General features: G+C 39.2%; 1 protein-coding gene across 1 annotated transcript in view; it reads left to right on the top strand.

The window, feature by feature from the left end:
* PCCB (propionyl CoA carboxylase, beta polypeptide) overlaps window positions 1-22,271 on the top strand; it is a gene marked incomplete at its 5' end in the record, with an annotated part of 50,419 nt that extends 28,148 nt beyond the window's left edge. Inside the window, 6 exons of the mRNA XM_008590703.1 lie at window positions 15,907-16,030; window positions 18,735-18,842; window positions 19,090-19,190; window positions 19,772-19,870; window positions 20,896-20,995; window positions 22,005-22,271. Of these exons, the coding sequence (XP_008588925.1) occupies window positions 15,907-16,030; window positions 18,735-18,842; window positions 19,090-19,190; window positions 19,772-19,870; window positions 20,896-20,995; window positions 22,005-22,126 (654 nt within the window). The remainder of the gene's footprint in view (window positions 1-15,906; window positions 16,031-18,734; window positions 18,843-19,089; window positions 19,191-19,771; window positions 19,871-20,895; window positions 20,996-22,004) is intronic.
* Window positions 22,272-22,890: the final 619 nt, after the last annotated feature.

Here is a 22,890-nt window from a genome sequence, read left to right as displayed (position 1 = left end):
GAACCTGTTGTTGCTTGTTTGTCATTGTAGGTTCGTTGTTGAAAGATTTATTCGTTTTTTGTTGCTCTTGGAAATGCAAATAGTACTCTGGTATCACAGCGCACACTTCTCAGGGTCGTGCTGTCTCCTGGCACAGCCGCTCCAGACCCATCGCCATCTTAAAAACCTCCAGCTCATTTTTCATTTCTGTTTGCTTGGTAAATCTTTTTCCATCCTTTCATTCTTAGTCTGTGTGAGTCTTTATAGGTGATGTGGGTCTCTTGAAGGCAGCATATAGTTTGGTCCTCCTTTTTTAATCCAGTCAACCAATCTGTGTCTTTTGATTTGGCAATTTAATCCTTTTAAAATAAGAGTTGTTATTGAAAAGTGTTGATTTACTCTGAGCATTTTATTGATTTTTGCTTGGAATGTCTTAAGTGTCTTTTGTTCCTTTATTTCTGATTTGCTGTTTGTCTTCTGTATTAGTTGGTTCCTTGGGTTGTAGATAGCCTTTTTGTTTGTTTGTTTTCTCTTTATGGGTGCCATTTTTATTATACTAGTGGGTTTTGATTTTTCTTGGGTTTTTATGGCAGTGGTAGTTGTTTTTCAGTTACCAAAACCAGTACTCCCTTGAGGATATCTTGTAAGAGTGGTTGTGTGGTAGTTAACTCCCACAGTTTTTGTTTGTCTGAAAAATATGCTATTTGCCCTTCATTTCAGAAGGATAGCCTTGCGGGGTAGAATATTCTTGGCTGGCAATCTCTGTCTTTTAGTATTTTGAATATATCATCCCATTCCTTTCTGGCTTTTAGGGTTTGTGATGAAACATCTGATGTTAGTGTGATTGGGGCTGTCATAGTAATTTGATGCTTCTCTCTTGCAACTTTTAAGATTCTCTCTTTGTCTTTGAGTTTTGCCAGTTTGACTATAACATATCTTGGAGAAGATCTTTTTGGGGTGAATACGTTTGGGGATCTTTGAGCTTCCTGAATCTGAAGATCTGTGTCTTTTCCTATAGCTGGGAAGTTTTCTGCTACTATTTTGTTGAATATGTTTTCAATGCAATCTCCTTTTTCCTCCCCTTCTGGAATACCCATGACTCAGATATTTGAGCGCTTAAGGTTGTCTGATATCTCTCTTAGATTTTCTTCAATGCTTTTAATTCTTTTTTCTTGTCTGCCTGTGTTATTTCAGACAGCCCATCTTCAAGGTCAGAAGTTCTCTCTTCTACTTCTCCTAGCCCGCTGGTTAAACTCTCTGTTGTGTTTTTTATTTCATTGAATGAGTTCTTCAGTTTGGCAAGGTCTGCTACGTTCTTTTTCAGGGCATTGATTTCCTTGTACATTTCTCCTTTCAGGTCCTGTATACTTTTCCTCTTTTCATCATGTTATCTAACTGAGTTTTCTTGTATCTCATTAAGTTTCCTTAGAATTATCACTCTATATTCTTTGTCAGACATTTCAAGGGCTTCTTGTTCTATAGGATGTAGAGCTTGAGAGTTATCACCCTTCGGTGGTGTACTTTCTTGGTTTTTCATATTTCTGGTATCTTTCCTTTGATGTTTAGTCTTTGTGGTAGGGGTTTTCACAGTCCACTGGTTTGACACTATTGTCTGGCTAGGATGTTGCTGGGGTTGCCAATTTGGTATGGCTACCTCTGTGTCTGCTCAGTTGGCCACTAGTGCCTTGTATGTGTGGTTGCCTCGGGTCTTGGGCCTCTCTGGGGAGCCACCTCTCTGATCAGTATGTACTCAGCCGAGCTGCTGGGTCATGCACCGGCAGAGGTCAAGGGTCTTTAGAAGGCACTCTGAGATGCATTGATTAGGGGCCACATCCCCAGAGCCTAGAGTTAGGTACCTCTGCTAGGTGCCTTATGCTCAGAGTGCATTTTGTCTTTCTAGGGAAAAGAGAGTACATGGGGCAACCTGTGATAAGTTCAGGGTGTATGTGTGTAGGTCTGTGGCAGACAGGTGCCATTGTACGTTGTACTTAGTGCAGCAGATTCCTGGGTCATTAAGTAAAAGGGACAGTGTTGTCAGGGATTCAGATCTCTGTACTGACCAGCTGCCAAAAAAATAAAAGAAAAAGGGGGGCAGTATTGGAGAAACTGGGGACATCTGTAAATGGCCATTGTTTTCTCCACATGCACATTGTGCATGGCTATGTGGGCACAGCCTGTCCCTGTATTTCTTTTCTTCCTGCTATACTTTGCTTTCAAGATGGTCTTTGTCTTTTTCTTTGTCTTCTGTATATTTGATTATAATGCATCTTGGTCTCTCTGAATTCATATTATTTGGAGTTTATTGAGCTTCTTGGATGTTTATATTCAAGTCATTCATCAAATTCGGGGATTTTTCAGCAATTATTTCTTCAAATATTCTCTCTGTCCCTTTCTCTCTCTCAAGCTTGTTGGACTTCACAGTGTGTATGTTGGTCTGCTTGATGTTGTCCTACAGGTCCCTTAGACTTTGTTCTGCAGTTATTTTTCTTTCAGTTTCTCAGACTCAATTTCCATTGTTCTGTCTTCAAGTTCGCTGATTCTTTCTTCTGCCTGTTCAAATCTGCCTTGGAATTTCTTTAGTGGATTTTTCATCTCAGTTATTGTACTTTTCAGATCCAGAATTTCTTTTTGGTTTCTTTGTAGGTTTTCTGTCTCTTTATTGGTATTTCCATTTTGTTCATACATCATTTTCTTGACTTTTTCACATTTTTCTACAGTTCTTCAAACAATTTTAAGACAGTTGTTTTAACATCTTTGTCTGGTATGTCTGACATCAAGTCTTTTTCAGGAACAGTTTCTGTTGTTTTTTTTTTTCCTTTGAATGGGCCATACTTTTCAGTTTCTTTATATGCCATGTGATTTTTTTCTTGAAAACTGAACATTGAATCTAATGATGTGGTAACGATGGAAATCAGATTCTCTCCCTTCCCTAGAGTTTAATGTCTTTTGTTGTTTTTGTTTGTTTGTTATTATTTTTAAATGTTGTAAGTTATCTTCTGTGCCAAAGATCAGCCTGAGGTGTAACCTTAAGGTCTTCCTTAGGTCAGGTCTTTTCTCAGTCTTTGGGCATGCACAATCACTTTTTAATTTTTTCTGTATATGGGTTGTTTTTGAATGTTCTAGTTGTTAATGTCTGGCTCCCAAAAGTGGAAAAAGAGAAAGAGAAAGACAAAGCAGTGGAAAAGGTGTCAGCCCTTAAATCCCCTGGAAATCATTTCAGCCTGAGGGAGAGAGTCTTGCAACAACGGGGAGAGTTGCAACAATGGCCACCCATTTCTTTTCACCACTGTGATCAGAAGCAGCAATCAGTGATCCAAGCATAGATCCCTGACATTTAGACGTTAAGGTCTTTTTATGCCTGCCAGGGCTTCTGCAAGCTCTGTGCAAGCTGCTTTAGGAACACATGCACTGCCTGTCACAGGGATGAGTTGGGGGACGGGTAGCTGCTACTGTGCTAAGAGCTGAAATTAACTACAATTTTGGCCCAATACTTTCTCTGGAAGTTTCAGGCCCTTCAGTAGACTTCACAGTTACAATATAGTTATGTCAGATTCTGCCAATGTTATTGTTGTCTAGGTGGGGAGACCGATTGTTGATGCTTCCTACTCTGCTGTTTTCCCCTAAATTTTTCTTAAGGTAAATATGACAGTCGTTGATCCTGTTTATCAATTTCATATCCTGCTACCTATTAAGCTCTCCTATTTTTTGTAGATTTTTTCTGTTAATTCCTTTGGGTTTTTCAAGTGTACTCTCATACTGTGTACATATAAGTATAGAGTTATTTTTACAATTATTTTACATGTCATTTCTTTCTCATCTAATTGCATTGGCTGCAGCTTCATATATATCAAATGCAATGATAAGTAATAGTTGTGATGCTGGGCATTCTTATCCTGTTCCTAAGTTTAGCAAAACTGTCATCAGTGTTTTCTAATTTTTATCTTTTTTCATGTTGAAGCTACTACTGTTTCCTAATTTAGTGTTATTCTGTTTGCTTATTTTGTTTTTAAAATTAGGGATGGGTATTGAATATTGTCAAATGTACTTTCAGCATTTATAGAGATGATCACGTGATTTTCCTCCTAATATTGAGTTATTCCTTCATTCAAAGTAAACCCTAATGTTTTATTTTGGTTTTTGCATCAATATGATGTGATACTACTGTGTATTTTTTTGAGGTATTTTAAAGTTAGATTTTGGTATCAAAGTTGTACTTGCTTTATGCATTAGCCTTCTATGGCTGCTATAACAAAATACCAATAGCAAGATGACTGAAACAACAGAAATTTGTTTTTTCACAGTTCAGGAGGGTAGAAGTCAAAGATCAAGGTTTGGCAGAGTTGATTTTGAGGTCTCTCTCCTTGGCTTGTAGACAGCCTCCTTCTTGCTGTGTCTTTACATGGCCTTTCTCTGTGTGCACATGGGAAGAGATCTCTGTTATCTCTTCCCCTTCTTATAAGGATAACAATCTTATCAGATTAGGTCCCCACTCTTAGGACTTTATTTATCCTTAATTATCTCTTTAAAGTTTGTATATCCAAATATAGTAACGTTGAGGGTTAGGGTTTTAACATTTCAATTGGTGGGGGGACGAAATTCAGTTTGTAACACTTCATAAAAAGACTTTGGAAGTTTTCTTTTTCTGTGCTCTAGAACAAATGAAATAATTTTGACATTATGTGCTCTTTAAAGATTTGGTAGAATTCTCCTGTTAAATTGTCAGGGCCTAGTGCTTTTTTGTGGGAGAAATGGCTTTCTGATAGCTTCTGTTCCTTAATGTAAATATATCTCTTTAAATTTTATCTTCTGTGGGGTCAGTTTTGGTAAAGTATATATTTGTTCAATAAATTATCAATATCTCCCAAGTTTCCAAATTTTTCTGCATAGGGTTATGTACAGTATCTCACATGATTAGCAAAATCTCTGTTTCAGTGGTTATTTCTCCTCTGACATGTCTTATTTTGTGTCTTCTTCAGTAGATACCTAGTGGGATGTACTTCAAAGAATCAGGTTTTTTATAAATTATTCTGTTTCTCTTTTGTAAAGCTCAATATTTGCTGCTGTTATGTTGATTAATTTCTTTCCTTTGGTTTACATATATATATATTTTTTCCTCTCAAACTTTTGAGCTGAGAGTTTAGTTCATGTGTTTTCTTTCTTTCATTTTAATTGATACTGTATTTAAGTCCATTGCAGAGAACACAGTCAAATAGTGACATCTAACTGCAGGGAAGTCTAGGAAAAGGGGCGTAGCTGGTTAGCCATTTGCCCATCATTTCTGTTACAGTAGTAGAAGTGTAAGCAGGATTTTTAGTGTAACAGTTTCTGCTACACCTTCTGAACATTTTTAACATAAAAGCAAATAATATATAGTAAAACAAATTTTAAAGCACATAAATATAAAGTCTAATGCAGATCTCTCTTTTCTTCCTTCTTTTCATATCATTCTTTTTTCCTAGAGGTAACCACTATTAAGTTTCCTGTGTATTTTTCCAGAAAAAAATTTATTCTTAAGCCAAATATACCTGTATGTTTACCTTTACCTCAAAAAAGATTGTATTATACATACTTTTATTTATTTATTTAATTTATTTATTTATTTATTTTTATTTTTATTTTTTTTAAAAGATGACCTGTAAGGGGATCTTAACCCTCGACTTGGTGTTGTCAGCACCACGCTCAGCCAGTGAGCGAACCGGCCATCCCTATATGGGATCCGAACCCGTGGCCTTGGTGTTATCAGCACCGCACCCTACCGAGTGAGCCACAGGCCGGCCCATATACATACTTTTATACTTTGCTCTTTTTTCACTTTCTTCCCCTATCAAGGCATACAGATTTACCTTTTTTTTTTTTTTTGGACGGCTGGCTTATATGGGGATCAGAACCCTTGACCTTGGTGTTGCAAGGCTACACTCTAACCAGCTGAGCTAACTGGCCAGCCCCAGATTTACCTTATTTATTATAATGACTGTATAGTACTCCATTGTATGGATGGACTGTAATGTATTTAAACATTGCCATACTGATGGACATTTCATCCTTCACAGCTTTTGCTCTTAGAAGCACTGCTGCAGTTAACATCTGTCTGTGTATCTTTATATTTTTGTGAGTATGCTCATTGGGTCACTACCCAGCAATGGAATTTGGTTAGTGAGTATGAATACTTAAAATTGTAAAAATGAGATTTCTGGGTAATCAAGGTAATAGTGGCCTCCTAGATCCAAAACTCTACACGTCCTCCAAAACCTGTATAGGTCAACAAGAAGAAAAAATAAAATTACCATTCCCTATACCTTTAGCATCAGTTAAAGACTAGAAACTACAAGCTTCAGATAACTGTAAGTAGAACAATAAACACCAATTTTCTAGTAGGATTATTTCATGAGCTCCCAATACAAGTCTCTAATGGAGAGCTAGAGGGAGTCTTGAGCAACTGCACAGAAGAAAGAAAAGGGGATTGAGGAGAAAATTACTCCTAGGAAGAGAAAGTTCCAAGAATGAAAATGCTGGAAAAGAGTCCTGTTAGGTCAAAGCAGTGACTTCAGGGAAGGGACTTAAAAGTGCAAACAGGAATCAAGGCAGTCAGGGGAGAAAGAAAAGGGGATTGAGGAGAAAATTACTCCTAGGAAGAGAAAGTTCCAAGAATGAAAATGCTGGAAAAGAGTCCTGTTAGTTCAAAGCAGTGACTTCAGGGAAGGGACTTAAAAGTGCAAACAGGAATCAAGGCAGTCAGGGGAAGGCATTGCTTCTGGGGAAGAAAAGAGTAAAAAAGAAAGGGTGAAGCACCTTTGAAAATTGTGGGAAATTACAGGAAAATGAAGCAAGAGGGATAAATTTATGTACCTGCAAGACAGACAACAACCAAAAAACCGAAGGACACACTACTCCTTTCTCTACCACCTGCCCTAAAATCAAACCACCCATTAACTAAACTGCACTTTGCTATACTGACAGAAGAGGGTGCTCTTGAATTAGGAATCTTGTTCATCCCTGACTGCCAACCCTGTCCACAAAATGCACAAGTACTTTTCATTTATATGAAGCTAAATAATAAGCAAATAAAAATGAAACATTTCAGTTGATAAAACTCCCTTCACTGTGAAAGTCAGTTGTGAGGCAGATGATCACTCTTGAATCTGAGTTCAGTGAACTCTAATAAGCATTTGAGGTTATAAAAATAAAAAATTCAGGAACTAATGACAGAATGGAGAGAAAGTAAGGAGAAGTGAAGTTAGAGCTGATTGAATTGAGAAAGGAGTGGGAAAAAGATAAAATCACATCAGAAATGGTGACAGAATTACAAGGTGCTAAAGGGAGAATATGTTTGAATGAAAATGAGTCCTGAAGAAAAGTGGAGAAATAGGAATGAAAATAAGTAAAAGATTTTAAACGTTCTCATCACAAAAAAGTATGTGAAGTAATGGATATGTTAATTAGCTTGATTTAATCATGTATACATATACCAAGACATATTGCGCACTATAAATATATGCAATTTTTATTTGTCATTAAATTTTAAGACGTAATGTAAATATATCTAATAAAAAATTGTTAGTTAATATAAGTATCAGAACAAAAGTGACAGCAATGGAAGACAGGCAAAGAAGACCAAACATGCATATAATTGAAGTGTCTGAAGAAAAATCACTGGAAAAGAATTAATATTTAATACTGTACTCCAAGAAAACATTCCAGAATTAAAATAAGACCCAGATTTATATAATGAAAGAGCACCCTGAGCAACTGGGAAAACTGACCCAGAATGATCAAACTTGAGAAAATATCCAAGTACAGTTGTTAAGATTTTTAAAATAAAGAGAATTTGTCTGGACCTTTAGGCAAAAAGATCAAATAACTTAAAAGGGCAGGCAAATTAGAGTGGCATTAGATTTCTCAAAAGCAACATAGAAATCAAGGCAGCAGGAAAAGCATTTTCAGATGATTCAGAAAGTCTAAAAATAATGGATGGGAAAAGGTATAACAGGAGAACAGAAACAATAACATAGCAGTGTTTGTGATCCTAATATTGAACAAAGTAAAACTCAAGTATTAACCATGACAAGGAAAGCCGCAGTTCACAGTGGTGATGTAAAGAAGATAAAATATCTATGCCATAAATAATACAACTAACATCTTTATGAAGCAGAAACTGTGGGAGATCCAAAGAGGCAGGTAGAAACACATAATAGGAGATTTAAACACACCATTGTTAGTACATGGCAGGTCAAATAGTAAGATATAGGAGACCTAAATAACACAGCAGGTAGATCTCATAGATTTATTTCAGACTTTATACCCTGGTAATAGACAATAAATCTTATTCTTAAGTGCACATGGAACATTCACAAAAGTTGGTCATGCATTAAGTAAGAAAGAAAACCATTAAGTTGCTTAAAGCAAAAAATATTATAAGCATTACTTAAAATTGGACATTTATGACAACTAAAGCAAAAGCACCTTCCAACCTGGAAATAAATCTTCTACTAAACAATCCTTATTAGGAAAATATAAACCAAATGACAGAATTCTAAAAGAAAAAGATAATGAAAGCACTACATATCAAAATCTATGGAATACATTTAAAACGATGAGTGGAGGAAAATTTATATCCTGAAACAGTAAAAATGAAAGAAGGAAAATAAACAAATTCCTAGCTCAGAGAGCCAGGGTGGGAAAAACCCTCACCAAATATTCCAAAATAAATCATAAGAAATAAGAATAAGTATAGAAATTTATGACGTAGGAAATCGAAAAATAGTAGCTGTAATTAATAAACACTAGCTAACTTTTAAAAAGATAGCACAAATGGAAGTATGAAGTGAGAAGGGGTTATTCCATTGAAAAAGAAGAAATTTAAAAATCAAAAGATGAATTAGATTTGTTTGGAAAACACAGTTTAACAGAAATTGACTCTCTTTGAGGTAGAAAGCTTAAATGGACCAAATTCCATGGAAGGAATTACTTCACAGAAAAGCATCAGGCCTAGACAGTTTCATGTGGGAATTCTCAGACTTTCAAAGACCACATAGTTCCAATGCTACATAAATTCTTCTAGAGCATAGAAAGTAAAGCACACACATACACACACTCGAACCTTCATAAAAATTCTTTTTATGAAGCAAGTATAACATCAATACCATAACCTGGCAAAGACAGTAGTTACAAAGACATATTACTTACTAGTATTGATGCAACAATACTGTGAAGGTTAATTCTAGGTGTCAACGTGATTAGGTTAAGGAATGCTGAGGAAACCTGGTAAAGTCCTCTCTTTAGGTGTGTCCATGAGGGTGTTTCCAGAAGAGATTAGCCTGACAGCCTGAGTGGACTGGGTGGGAAAGATCTGCCCTCATTGTGGGAGGGAACCATCCAATTTGCTGGGGGGCCAGAGAGAACAAAAAATGGAGAAAAAAGGTGAATACCTCTCTTCACTGAAGCTGGGATATACTCTTCTCTCCTGTCTGTGGACATCAGAGCTCGAGACTCTTCAGTTTTTGGATTCCAGGACTTACATCAAGGACACCATCGGCTTTCCTGGTTTTGAGGCCTCCAGACTTAGGCTGAGCCATACTACCAGCATCCAGTTTGCAGATGGCCTGTCATGGGACTTCTCTTCACAATTGTGTGAGCTTATTTTCTTAATACATCCCCCCTCTTGTGTATTTATTACATATCCTATTGATTCTGTCTCTCAGAGAACACTGACTAATACAAATAACAAATAAAATATTAGCTGACAGACTGCAACACCACATCAAAATTACACCCGTTGCCAAGTAGGATTTATTTTAGGAATTCAGGGTTGGGTCTAGGAAATCCAGTAATGTGCTATATTCGTAGATATAAGGGAGAAAAATCATATGGTTATTTCTATAGATGATGAAGAAAGCCTTTAAGAATGTTCAACACCTGTTCCTGATAAAAACACTTAAGAAAATAGGAATTGATGACTTCTTTCTGTATTAGTCAGGGTTCTCCAGAGAGACAGAACCAATAGCATATGTATATAAATATATGACAGGGACTTATTAGGGGAATTGGCTCATGTGGTTATGAAGGCTGAAGAGTCCCACAATAGGCTCTCTGCAAACTGGGTGCTGGTAGTGTGGCTCAGTCCGAGGTCAAAGGCTTGGGAGCTGGGGGTGCCACGGGTGTAAATCCTGGAACCCAAAGGCTGAAGAGTCTTCAGTTTGGATGGCCACAGACAGGGAGAAGAGTGTATCCCAGCTCCAGCAGGAATACAGGGAGAGAGTCACCTTTTCCTCTTTTTTTCTCTCCAGGCCCCCAGTGGATTGTATGGTGCCTACCCATTGAGAGTGGATCTTTCCCACCCAGTCTACTCAGGCTTACATGCTAATCTTTCCTGGAAACACCCTCATAGACACATCCAAAAATGATGCTATACTGGTTTCTATGTATTTCTTAATCTAGTCAAGTTGACACCTAAAATTAACCATCACACTTCCTAAATATGATAAAATGTGACGTACACCTTTTCAAAAGCCAGCATCTTAATAAAGAAAAACCAAGTTCCACTAAGATTAGGAATAAAGGAAGGATGCCCATTATCTGCACTCTTATTTAACATTGTGCTAGAAGTATTAGCCAGTGCAGTTAGACAAGAAGATAACCAATTAGAGGCAAAAGCCTTGGGAAATAATTTAAGCTGTGTTTGTAGATGGTAGAGTATACTAGAAAACTCTAGAGAATGCATGATTATACTAAAACAATCTAGGGAACAGGATATAAAATTAACATACAGAAATCAATAGTTTTTATATAAACAAGCAATAATCAATTACGGTAGAGTAAAAGCACCTTTCACATAGCAACAAAGAATAAAAAATATTTAGAAACGACCTTAATAGGAAATGTATAAAAGCTATATTTAAAACACATATATTTTAAATACTAATGAGAAGCACAAAAGTAGACTTGAACAAATGGAGAGACATCTTGTTCCTGGATAATGGGTTAACATCATAAAAATGTAGGTTCCTCTTAAGTTTTTAAATTTAAGGCAGTCCCAATAAACTTTTAAAAATACAATAGACAAGTTTATACAGAAGTTCATATGAAATATAAAAGTGCAAGAATAGCTGGGAATGTACTGCAAAAGAAAAGCTGTAAGTGAGGAATAGCAGTGTTTTAAGGCATTCTGTAGTTAAAACAGTGTTGTACAGGTGCACATATAGGCCTGTGGGATAGAATAGAAAAGCCTGAAATAGCCACAAAAGTATATATAGTGTTTTAGTAGATGATAAAGGTATCTCAAATCCCAGGAGCAAAGATAACTTTTTAATAAATGATGCTGAGACAACTGGACAGCTGTTTAGGAAAAGATAAAATTAGATTCCTTCTTTACACTTCCAAAAATATACAACAACTATACAACAACTGAGTCAGAACTAAATATAATCAGTGAATTCATATAATTACTAAAAGAAAGCACAGATGAATTCTATAAATTTAGGGGAATGTAAAGAAGTGCTTTTGAACTGTGACTCAAAATCTAGTTTCTGTAAAAGGAAAGATTGACAGAGCTATGTAAAAATTTAAAAATCCTACTCTTCATAGCAAAAAAACTATAAACAAAGTCAAACAACAACTGGTAAACTGGGAGAAAATATTTGCAGCAAATATCACAAAGTGTTAATATTCTTAATAAAGAACTCTTAAGAATTGAGGGAATAAAGGCCAAAATTGATAGGAAGATGGGCAAAAGACATGAATATGTAGATCACAAAAAAGATATAAAATGGACCTTAAGTACTGGGGAAGATGTTCAGCTTCACTCATAATGCTAGAAATGCCATTTAAAATTATATTGAATTATCTCTTCTTATATGTCAGATTGCCCCAAAATAAAAAGTTTGGAGGAGGCCTCAGTGGCTAGGCCACGGAAGCACTTACACACCACTCTGATGTTGAATATGGTGAAAGTACTCACATGCAGACTACACTACTGTGTCCACCCGGAACCAATGCTAAAATACCCTACTCAACAGTCAGTATAAACACATCTGAGGAGGGAGTCTCTCTCCTCAGAGGCCACTCCGGAGTAATGGAAGAAGCAACTGCTCTTCAGATGACTGGACATCCACATAGAGATACTAGCAATCCAAAAAAACAAGAAAATATGACACCACCAAAGGAATACAATAGTCCTCAAATACCAGACCTATAGAGCAGGAAACACTTGAAATGACTGAAAAGGAATTCCAAGCTAAAATAATCTTAAGAAAACTCAGTGACATACAGGAAGACTCAGATGACATAACAGAATGAGAAAACTATCCTAAACTATCCAGGATATGAAGGAGGAAGTTAACAAATAGAGTAATACTTCAAAAAAGAATGTAGTAGGACTCCTGAAACTGAAAGATTCATTCAGTGAAATAAACAAAACTGAGATATTAAGCATCAGGCTAGAGGAAGAGAAGAAAGAATTTCTAATCTTGAATACAGTCTTTGTGAAATAACCCGGGGAGTGGGAGGGGGAAGAGAAGAAAGAATAAGAAAGAAAAATCTCAAAGAGCTAGCAGACAACCTTAATGGCACAAACATCTGAATCATGGGTGTTCTGAAAGGGAGAAAGGAAAAGGCATTGAAAACATATTCAATGAAATAATATCTGAAAACTTCCCAGGTGTAGGGAGACATGGGCCTTTACATCTGGGAGGCTCAAAGATCACCAAACAGATTCAATTCAAAAAGGTCCTCTCCAAGACACATTATAGTCAGACTAGTGAAACTCAGTGACAGAGAGAATCCTAAAAACAGCAATAGAAAAGCATCAAGTCACCTGTAAGGGAGTCCCCATCATACTAACAGCAGACTTCTCAAAGGAAAATCTGTAGGCTGGAAGAGAATGGGATATATTCAAAATACTAAAAGAAAAAAACTGCGAGCCAAGAATATTATACTTAGCAAGGCTATCCTTCAGAAATGAAGGAGAAATAGTGTATTTCCAGACAAACAAAAACTGTGGGGGTTTACCACCACATGACCAGACCTACAAGAAATCCTCAAGGGAGTCCTGCATTTGGAATCCAAAAAATAATAATCACTATCATGAATATATAAGAAAGAACAAAATCCACTGGTAGAACAAAACTGCAGATGTGAAAGAGAAAGAAACTATATCTTACCACCTCAAAAAACCAATAACCACTGAGGACAAACACTAAAGGAGAAAGAAAGGAACAAAAGATATTTAAAACATCCAAGTGAAAATTGATAAAATACCAGGAGTAAGACTGCCTGTCAGTAATAATCCTAAATGTAAATGGATTAAATTTCCCACTCAAAAGACATAGACTGGCTGATTGGATTTAAAAAGCTAGACCCAACTATATGCTGTCTGCAAGAGACTGATCTCACCTATCAAGGCAAACAAGACTAATACTGAAGGGATGGAAAAAGATATACCACCCAAATGGAAACCAAAAGTGAGCAGGAGTAGCTGTTCTTATATCAGATAAAATGCACTTTAAACCAAAAACCATAAAAAGAGACAAGACCATTATATAATGATACAGGGATCTATCCAGCAAGGAGATGTAATAATCATAAATATATATGCATCCAACACTGGAGCACCCAGATATATAAAGCAAACACTATTAAATCTAAAGAAAGAGACCCTAATTCAATAATAGTTGGGAACTTGAGAACCCCTTTCTCAGCATTGGACAGATCATCTAGGCAACAAATCAACAGAGAAACACAGGATTTCAGTGACACTTTAGACCAATTGGATTTGGAGGGTATCTACAGAACATTTCATCTAACAACTACAGAATATACATCTCATCAGCACATGGAACATTCTCTACGATAGACCACATGTTGGGTCACAAATCAAGTGTCAACGAATTTTAAAAAATCAAAATCATTTCAAATATCTTTTCAGAGCACAATGGATTAAAACTAGAAATCAATAACATGATAGACCACATGTTGGGTCACAAATCAAGTGTCAACGAATCAAAATCATTTCAAATATCTTTTCAGAGCACAATGGATTAAAACTAGAAATCAATAACAAGCAAAACTCTGGAAACTATAAAAATACATGGAAATTAAACAACATGCACCTGAATGATGTGTTGATTGAAGAAGAAAATTAAACAGGAAATTAAAAAATTTCTGTGAATAAGACACCCAAAGCACAAGCAACAACAAAATAAACAAATGGGATTCTCTCAAGCTAGAAAGTTTCTAACAGAGGAAACAATTAATAGAAAAAGACAGCCTACAGAATGGGAGAAAATATTTGCAAACTGTGCATCCAACAAGGGATTAATATCCAGAACATACAGGGAATTCAATTTTACAGTAAAAAAAAAGAAAAGAAAACCATTAAAAAATGGGCAAAGGGGCTAAATAGGCCTTTCTCAAGGGAAGTTATACAAATGGCCAGCAGGCACATGGAAAAATGCTCAACATCAAGGATCAAGCATCAAACATCAGCATTAAGGAAATGCAGATCAAAACCACATTGAGATATCATCTCACCCCAGTTAGACTGGCCAAAAAGGCAGAGAATAACAAATGCTGATGAGGATGCAAAGATAGGGGAACCCTCCTACACTGTCGGTGGGACTGTAAAGTAGTGCAGCCATTGTGGAAAACAGTATGGAGGTTCCTCAAACAACTGTAGATAGAACTACCATACAATCCAGCAATCCCACTTCTGGGTATATACTCAAAGGAATGGAAATCATCATGTCGAAGGGAAACCTGCACTCCCATGTTCATTGCAGCTCTGTTTACAGTAGCCAAGAATTAGAACCAACCTAAATGTCCATCGACAGATGACTGGATAAAGAAAATGTGGTCTGTATATGCAGTGGAGTACTTATTCTACCGTTAACAGTGAAATTCTGCCATTTCCAGCAATGTGGACAAACTTAGAAAAAATTATGTTAAGTGAAATAAGCCAGGCTCAGAAAGAGAAAGACTGCATGTCCTCATAAGTGGGAGCAAAAGAAAGAAAGAAAGATACAACAGTCACAATAATTAGTTGTACTTTCAAAAGGAGAGAACAAACTGAGGCAAGCAGAGGAGGGAAAGGGGGAAGGGGAGGGAGGGTTACCCAGAAATTGGTAAGTGGCCACAAAAAAACGAATACCTTTTGTAGTGATAAATATAGTAATTATCCTGATTGGAGCATCACATATTGCATACAGGTATTGATATTCAATGCTGTACTCCAGATATATACAATTATGTTTCAATTTTTAAAAAAATTAATTTAAAAAATGTTATTGGATCAACTGGCAACATTTGAATAAGGTTATATAATAGAAGATAGTCTTGTATTAATGTTAATTTCCTGATTTTGATAACACTGAATTTACATAACAGAATGTCCTGTTCTTAGGAGATCGACAATGAAGGAGTGAGAGGTAAAGAGGGATCATGTCTGTAACTTACTCTCAAAGGTTCAGGAAAGAAAGTGTGTGTGTGTATGAGAGAGAGGCAAAGAGGGAGAAAGAAAGATAAACTTTATGTGGTGAAATGTTAATAAATGTGGAATCTGGAAGGGTGTATGAATGTTTTTTGTACTGTTCTTGAAATTTTTATGTAAGTTTGAAATGACTTCAACATAAAAAGGTAAAAAGAAATTACCTTAAATAATTCCACATTCAAAGAGAACCTGTAAGACGCTGTGCTGGTGCAGCCCCTCCCAGCAGTGAGAGGGTTTTCCCATCTTCCCACTGTTCCCTCCAGCAGTGAGGACTTGCTGTCACCCTGCTTCCCTGGAGAGCCTGCGGGAGAAGTGGGAGCTGCGCAGCTCTGTGATTCTGTTAGGCGAATGTCTGAAATCCTGTGATATAAATGCCTGCAACTATAATGTAGTTGCATCTCATACTTGTCTTTACCATTTTGAGCTCAGGAGCAAATTTATTCCCGTAGGTTGTTGATGAGCGAGAATTTTTTGAGATCATGCCTAATTACGCTAAGAACATCGTTGTTGGTTTTGCAAGAATGAATGGAAGGACTGTTGGAATTGTTGGCAACCAACCTAAGGTGGCCTCAGGTAGGACAGTAAAGCTCTCGTAAACCATGGGTTGGGGTTGGAGGCCAGAACTGCTTGGGCCCATGATGTCCTTCCTTTCTGCCTTTTGCCTTTGCTCAGACATGGCCTTCTGTGACCAGGGAAGAAACTCAAATGGATGTGTAAATCAACTTTCTTTTAATAATATCTCAAAACACTCCCTTTTTACTTATTCCTTTTATAAGGGTTTTTAGATAACTTTCCTCCTTAGCTTATAACGTGTTTACTTTTTCAGAGGTCAGCTTTCCATCCCTCCAGTTCAGTATATGTCTCACCCACTAATCTGTGAGTGCCATGAGGGCATGGGTATTGTGATCTTATTCAAGTTGTATCTCTGATGCCTTCAGTAGTGCCAGATAAAGAGTTGTACGTGACAAATTAATGGCATCTTGCTGTATTTGTGTCCCACAGCTTTCTGAAAGTATGGCTGGACCTGGGTCTCAGCCAGGTGATGGGGACTCTTCCATGGCTGTGCTCTGGTGGGGTGGGGGGACTTGGATACTGCTTCCCTCCTAACTGTTTTCCCTCAGGTTTGTTTTGAATCCTCGTGTGGGAAGAAGCTGCCCTCTCTTATTGACTCAGCCTCATCTTTTATTTCAGCAGTGGCAATTTTAAGTTTTTTGTGTTTGTATGTGTAAAATATATAAACATAAAATCTGCCCATTTTAACCATTTTAAGTGAACAGTGCAGTGGCATTGGTTATATTCACAGTATGTGCAACCATCACCACTATATATTTTCAAAACTTTCTCATCACCCCAAACAGAGATTGTGTACCCATTAAGCAATAACTCCCTATTCCTCCCAACCCCTAGCCTTTAGTAATCTAAATCTACATTCTCTATATATGAATTTGCCTATTCTAGATATTTCATATAAGTGGAATCAAACAATATTTATTGTCTTATATCAGAATTATTTCACTTAGCATAATATTTTTAAGGTTCAATTTTGTTTTTTTGTTTTTTTTTTTCTTTTTGTCTTTTTTCGTGTCCGGCAACGGATCGCAACCCTCAGTGTCGCACCCGCACCTCGCTCAGCCAGTGAGCGGGAACCGGTCTGTATGTGGGATCCTCTCCAGTGCGCCACCGGGCCGGCCCCTAAGGTTCAATTTTGATAGAAATTGTTTGGAAGTATAGATCTGTGCTGTTCAGTATGCTAGCTATTAAACTTTTAAATTTAAAACTATTAAAATATATAAAAAAATTAGGGAGCTGGTTGGTTAGCTCATTTGGTTAGAGCACAGTGCTGATAGCACCAAGGTCCAGGGTTCAGATACCCATACTGGCCAGTTGCCCCCCCCCAAAAAATAAATAAATAAAATGAAGTACAATTAAAAACTTAGTTCTCAGTTGCATTAACCATATTTAAAGTGCTCAATAGACACGTTACTAGTGGCTACCATTTCAAACAGCATAGCCAGAGAACATTTTTGTCATCAGAGAAAGTTCTTTCGGGCAGCACTGATACAACTCAGTTTCAGGAGAATAGATATTTAAATAATATTTGTTCTTCTGGCCCATATAAGCTTATAAGCCTATAAGCTTTTTTGTAGATACTCTTTACTAGATTGCAGAAGGTCTATTCCTTGTTTACTGTTAGTTTTTAATCATGGATGAAAGTTGAATTTTGTCAGGTGTTTTTTCTGCATCTGTTGAGATGATTGTATGGTTTTTCTCCTTTATTTAATAATTTCATTGGTTTTCTCATATTAAAATCAACCTTAGGGCCGGCCTGGTGGCGCACTGGAGAGTGCGCCGCTTGGGAGTGCGGCGGTGCTCCCGCCAAGGGTTCGGATCCCATGTGGAGACCGGTTCCCGCTCACTGGCTGAGCGCAGTGCGGGCGCACCACCGAGGGTTGCGATCCCGTTACCGGTCAGTAAAAAAGACAAAAAAAAAAAAAATCAACCTTAGATTCTTGGGATAAACTCCACACGGTCATGATGTATTACAGTTTTTATATATTGCTGGATTAGATTTGGTAATATGCCTTACTTAAAAAGTAAGGATTTTTGTATATATGTTCATGAAGGATTTTGGTCTGTGTTCTTTTCTTATAATGTCCTTATCTTGTTCAGGTATCAAGGTAATGCTGCCATCATAGAATAGGTTGGAAACACTCCTAGGAGGGGAGATTTACTGGTGACTGAGCCATTTCTCTGTGCCACTTCGTAGATCCTACTTCCCTTAATCATCACAACTATTCTAGGAGGTAGTAACATCTCCACTTTGCAAGTGAGGAATCTCAGGCTAGAAAGATCAAGTAATTTCTCAAGGGCACATAGCTAAAATTGGCATAGCTGGAATATGATTCTAAGCTCCAAGCTCTCTAAGACCAGCCCCTGAATACCTCCTACACCTGGGGAAGCCAGGCTGGGCCTCAGCTGGTGGCAGTGTCCTTTAGTCAATGGGGCAGAGCTTAGCTGCCGGTGCTGGGCTGTTCTCTCAGCAAGGGAGCCTGCGGGGTGAGGTGATTCCTGGGTCCCCTTTGACCAGTGTCATGTGGGTTCTCCGTCTGCCCTGGTTTTCTTGGAGCATGAGAGTTCCCTGCTACTGTTCTGAGACTAGGAAACCATGGTGCCTCCGTAGAAAAGAGGTCTGGGTGGTTGCTGAGGACATATTCCCATTGTGGGTAAAACTGGGATGTGCCCAGAAGCTCAGCATAGATAATCTCTCTCTTTCTAGGGTGCTTGGATATTAATTCATCTGTGAAAGGGGCTCGTTTTGTCAGGTTCTGTGATGCATTCAATATTCCACTCATCACTTTCGTGGATGTCCCTGGCTTTCTGCCTGGTAAGTCACTGACAGAGGTCGGGGCCAGGAGAAGTGGTTTTTTCCTAGTAAGACACACATTTGTTTTTTGAGATTTTCTTGCAAAATTTCCAAAGGATTTGTGACTTCTCCACATATTCTGTGTGTCCTGAAGACAGGTTGAGGGGTGGCCCTCTCCAGGGGTATGGGAAGACCTCATACCTGAGAATGGCAGGCAAATTTTGTGAAGACTTTTGTGGCTATCTAGTAACTTTTCCTCATGACCTAGGCACAGCACAGGAATATGGGGGCATCATCCGACATGGCGCCAAGCTTCTCTACGCATTTGCTGAGGCAACTGTGCCCAAAGTCACAGTCATCACCAGGAAGGTGAGGACCTCACATTGGAGGCTGTGACCCCACTCAGCCTCCCAGCAGCATGGCCATAGTCCGGTCATGAGTCTCACCAGGGCTGGAAGGAGAAGCACATGTTGCTCATCCTTAAGAAGATGTCTTCAGGGGCCGGCCCTGTGGCGCACTCGGGAGAGTGCGGCACTTGGGTGCATAGAGGCGCTCCCGCCACGGGTTCAGATCCTATATAGGGTTGGCCGGTGTGCTCACTGGCTGAGCGCGGTGCAGACGACACCAAGCCAAGGGTTGCGATCCACTTACCGGTCACAAAAAAGGACAAAAAAAAAAAGATGTCTTCAGGACAGCATTTCTAGCCCTGCAGACACACCTTGCAGGGATGTCTGTGGTCTTTCAACACAAGGGAACTGAAAGCAGCAGTGGGAAAAAGCCAAGACAGACAGTGCACATTAGTTGTGAAAGTTCTCATAGACCTGGGGCCTTTAGGATCCCAGGAAGGCTGTTCTCGTTCTTTGTCCCCATTTCATCAGGCTTCCTGCAGTCTTTCAGGGACATAATTAGTTGTCTCAGGCTCTGACATTCAGTATTTGGGTCTGTTCTAGGCCTATGGAGGTGCCTATGATGTCATGAGCTCCAAGCACCTTCTTGGTGACACCAACTACGCCTGGCCCACAGCAGAGATCGCAGTCATGGGAGCAAAGGTGAGGACCTCTAGCTTTCTCCTTTCCTGGGTCCAGGGACTATACTCTCCCAGCAGGAGCTCAAAGCATAGCTGGGGAATGTTGGCAAAAGGCCAGGGCCCCAGGATGAGTCAGGACTGGAGGAAGTAGGGCCTAGACTTTGGCAAGTCTTCCTCCTGGGGCTCCAGTGTCAGCCCTGCCTCCTGTCCTGCACTCTCACTTCTGGCATGTGCAGGTGTCTTCATGCCAGGGAAGGTGGGGCAGGTGAAAGGAATAGAAAGTAAGAGGGTCCCAGAGTGGACTCTGAGATTGTAAATAAAGAGGAAGAGAGGGTTGAGTTAGCCAAACAAACCTTTGAGAGTATTGGACATCACCCCAACCCCACATCAGCTCCCAAGGAGGGCCGCAGAGCCACTCCTTTCAGCCCATAAGAAGTTGAGCTGTAGTTCTGACTCTGGTGATTTTGGGAAGTATACTTCCTGTTGCCAGACCTATTTCCTACTCCTTCCCTGCTTTGAAATAGCTATTGGGATTGAACCAGATAACTCCCAGGGCCCCCTGGAGCTGACTTACAGGTGTTGTGACTTGAAGGCCAGTCCTTTTACATTTTCAGTTCAATCCGTTGTCCTCTAGCTGCTGAATTGTGTACTCAGAGCTCAGGATAATGAAAAAGGAAAACAGCATTTTTAATTTCCCTTGACATGGGACCATGGATTTAATAGTGAAAAATAGGCCAAACATCTTGGCCTCACAGAAGGATGATGAGTGCAGGTGAAAGGGTAGGATGGAATCTGGGGAGAGAAGCTACTGGCTTTGCCTGGGCTGCCCCTTGTTGGAGCTGCAGCTGAGCTTCCCATCACACAGTCCCTGGAGTCATGGCCCCAGGCAGTGCCAACCTCTGTGGTCTGGCCTTAGGAGCTGGCACTTCTCTCTAGTATACTTTGGTTTGCCACGAAGTTAGTAACCACGCACAGTGGTAATGAGTTGCAGGAGGTCTGTCCAAGTTGGGATCTCCAAGTGAAGTTTGTAAATGCTTCTTATGACAGGGTGCTGTGGAGATCATCTTCAAAGGGCACGAGAATGTGGAAGCTGCTCAGGCAGAGTACATTGAGAAATTTGCCAATCCTTTTCCTGCAGCAGTAAGAGGTAACAACTGTGGTGGGGACAGCAGTTTTGTTCATTTGTTTGGTTACTTTTGCCTTTGCAGTCTAATCTGCAGGCTATTCCTGGGCAGTTGTTACTTAAGGACAATGAGGCTGTATATGTTGCTTTGGTAACCAGGGTCAAAACAACATTGCCAAAGTGGCTACATTTCTAGTTGCTGTTCCACTTAACTAGTACTGTGTAAAAATCCACCCCAAAACTCAGTGGCTTAAACCAACCACCTTTTTTTCCTGCTTGTGGTTTTGAGAGTTAGCAGTTTGGTCTGGGCTCAGCTGGGTGGTTCTTCTGCTGGTCTTACCTGGGATCACTGACACAGCCGTATTCATCCAGTGGCTTGACTTATCCAAGATGGCGTCACTTACGTGGTAGGTGCTGGCTGATAGGTAGATGCTACCCACATGGTCTCTCATCCTTAAGATGAGAAGCCTAGTCTAGGCTTCTTTACATGGTGTCCTGAGGGTAGCAAGAGGGTGAGGAGAAGCTGCAAGTCCCCTTGAGGCCTAGGTTTCGAAGTTGCCCAGTGTCAATTTTGCCACATTTTATTGCCCAAAGCAAGTCACAAGGCCAGGAAAAGAAATAGAATCTACCTCTTGATGGGGAGAAGTGGCAAAGTCACATTGCAGAGGGTCTTCTGTACGGGGATGCAAGGAATTGTTGTTGCCATCTTTGAAAATACAGATGTATTTAAAAAATTTTATTTCCTATTGAATTCATCTTGGTTGGGTGGATGCATTGGAGCAAGCTGGGTAGGGAGGGATTCAGATTTTCCTTTTCTTGCGAAGTGCTCCTAGGCCAGAAGTTAGGGACTTGCCAGAAGAATAGGTAAGCTCCTGGGATGGAGGGGAGGGTTCACAGGACTCTGTTTCAGGGTGGAGCCTGCTCACACTGTTGGCCCAGGGATGGTGCCCAAGCTGAGCACAGGGTTGGGGGACGGGGGCAGTGGCATCTTCTGAGGATGCAGATGATCTTCTTCCTTTCTGTGCTTCACCAGGGTTTGTGGATGACATCATCCAACCTTCCACCACTCGTGCCCGAATCTGCTGTGACCTGGAGGTCTTGGCCAGCAAAAAGGTGCAACGTCCTTGGAGGAAACATGCAAATATCCCATTGTAAACAAATCAAGGGAAAATAAACCAAGAGCTGAATTACTGTCTGCCCATTTACACCCCTTCCCTGCCTTTTGCAATCATGAAACCTGGGAATCTGAACCAGTAATAACTTGGAATGGCTAAGTTTATTAAAGTCTAGAAAGATCTCATTTGTGCCTTACTGTAAAATTGTTTGCTTTATTAAAAATCTTCATTGGTATTTTTTGAACATAAATTATATTTTTTATGATGGAAATCTGAAAAATCAAGAAAATGGTATGTGGTATTATCACCCAGGGCTGACCCTTATTTAACACCTCACCCTTGACACCTCAGTGTATTGTTTTTCTTTTCCTCCAAGAATTAATTTTTTTATCCACAGGCAAGATAATAAGCTTTTAGGGCAGATTACCTCTTAGGGCATATTACATGATCTCTATTTTAAACGGAATCTGAAGCCTACCTATTAATTCCCCCATGAGTTGTGGAGGATTAAATGACATCATTGCAATTGTGGTATGTGTGTCTAGCAGAACAGATATTGAGTAAAGTCTCATACCCTATATTGACTTTAGTTATTTCCAGAAAAGTGTTCTCACATCTTAAAAAACTTTTGTGTAAATTTTCAACCCTACAGAAATGTTGCAAGAATTGAATTGTATGGGCCGGCCCGGTGGCACACTCGGTAGAGTGCGGCGCTTGGGAGCACGGTGGCACTCCCGCCTAGGGTTCGGATCCCATATAGAGACCAGTCCGCTCACTGGTTGAGCGCGGTGCGGGCACTACACC

This window comes from Galeopterus variegatus, unplaced genomic scaffold, assembly GCF_000696425.1.
Source record: "Galeopterus variegatus unplaced genomic scaffold, G_variegatus-3.0.2 Scaffold6308, whole genome shotgun sequence".
Classification (NCBI taxonomy): Eukaryota; Metazoa; Chordata; class Mammalia; order Dermoptera; family Cynocephalidae; genus Galeopterus; species Galeopterus variegatus.
Note: the sequence above shows the minus strand (reverse complement) of the source record. Positions and strands in the feature narration are given on the sequence as shown.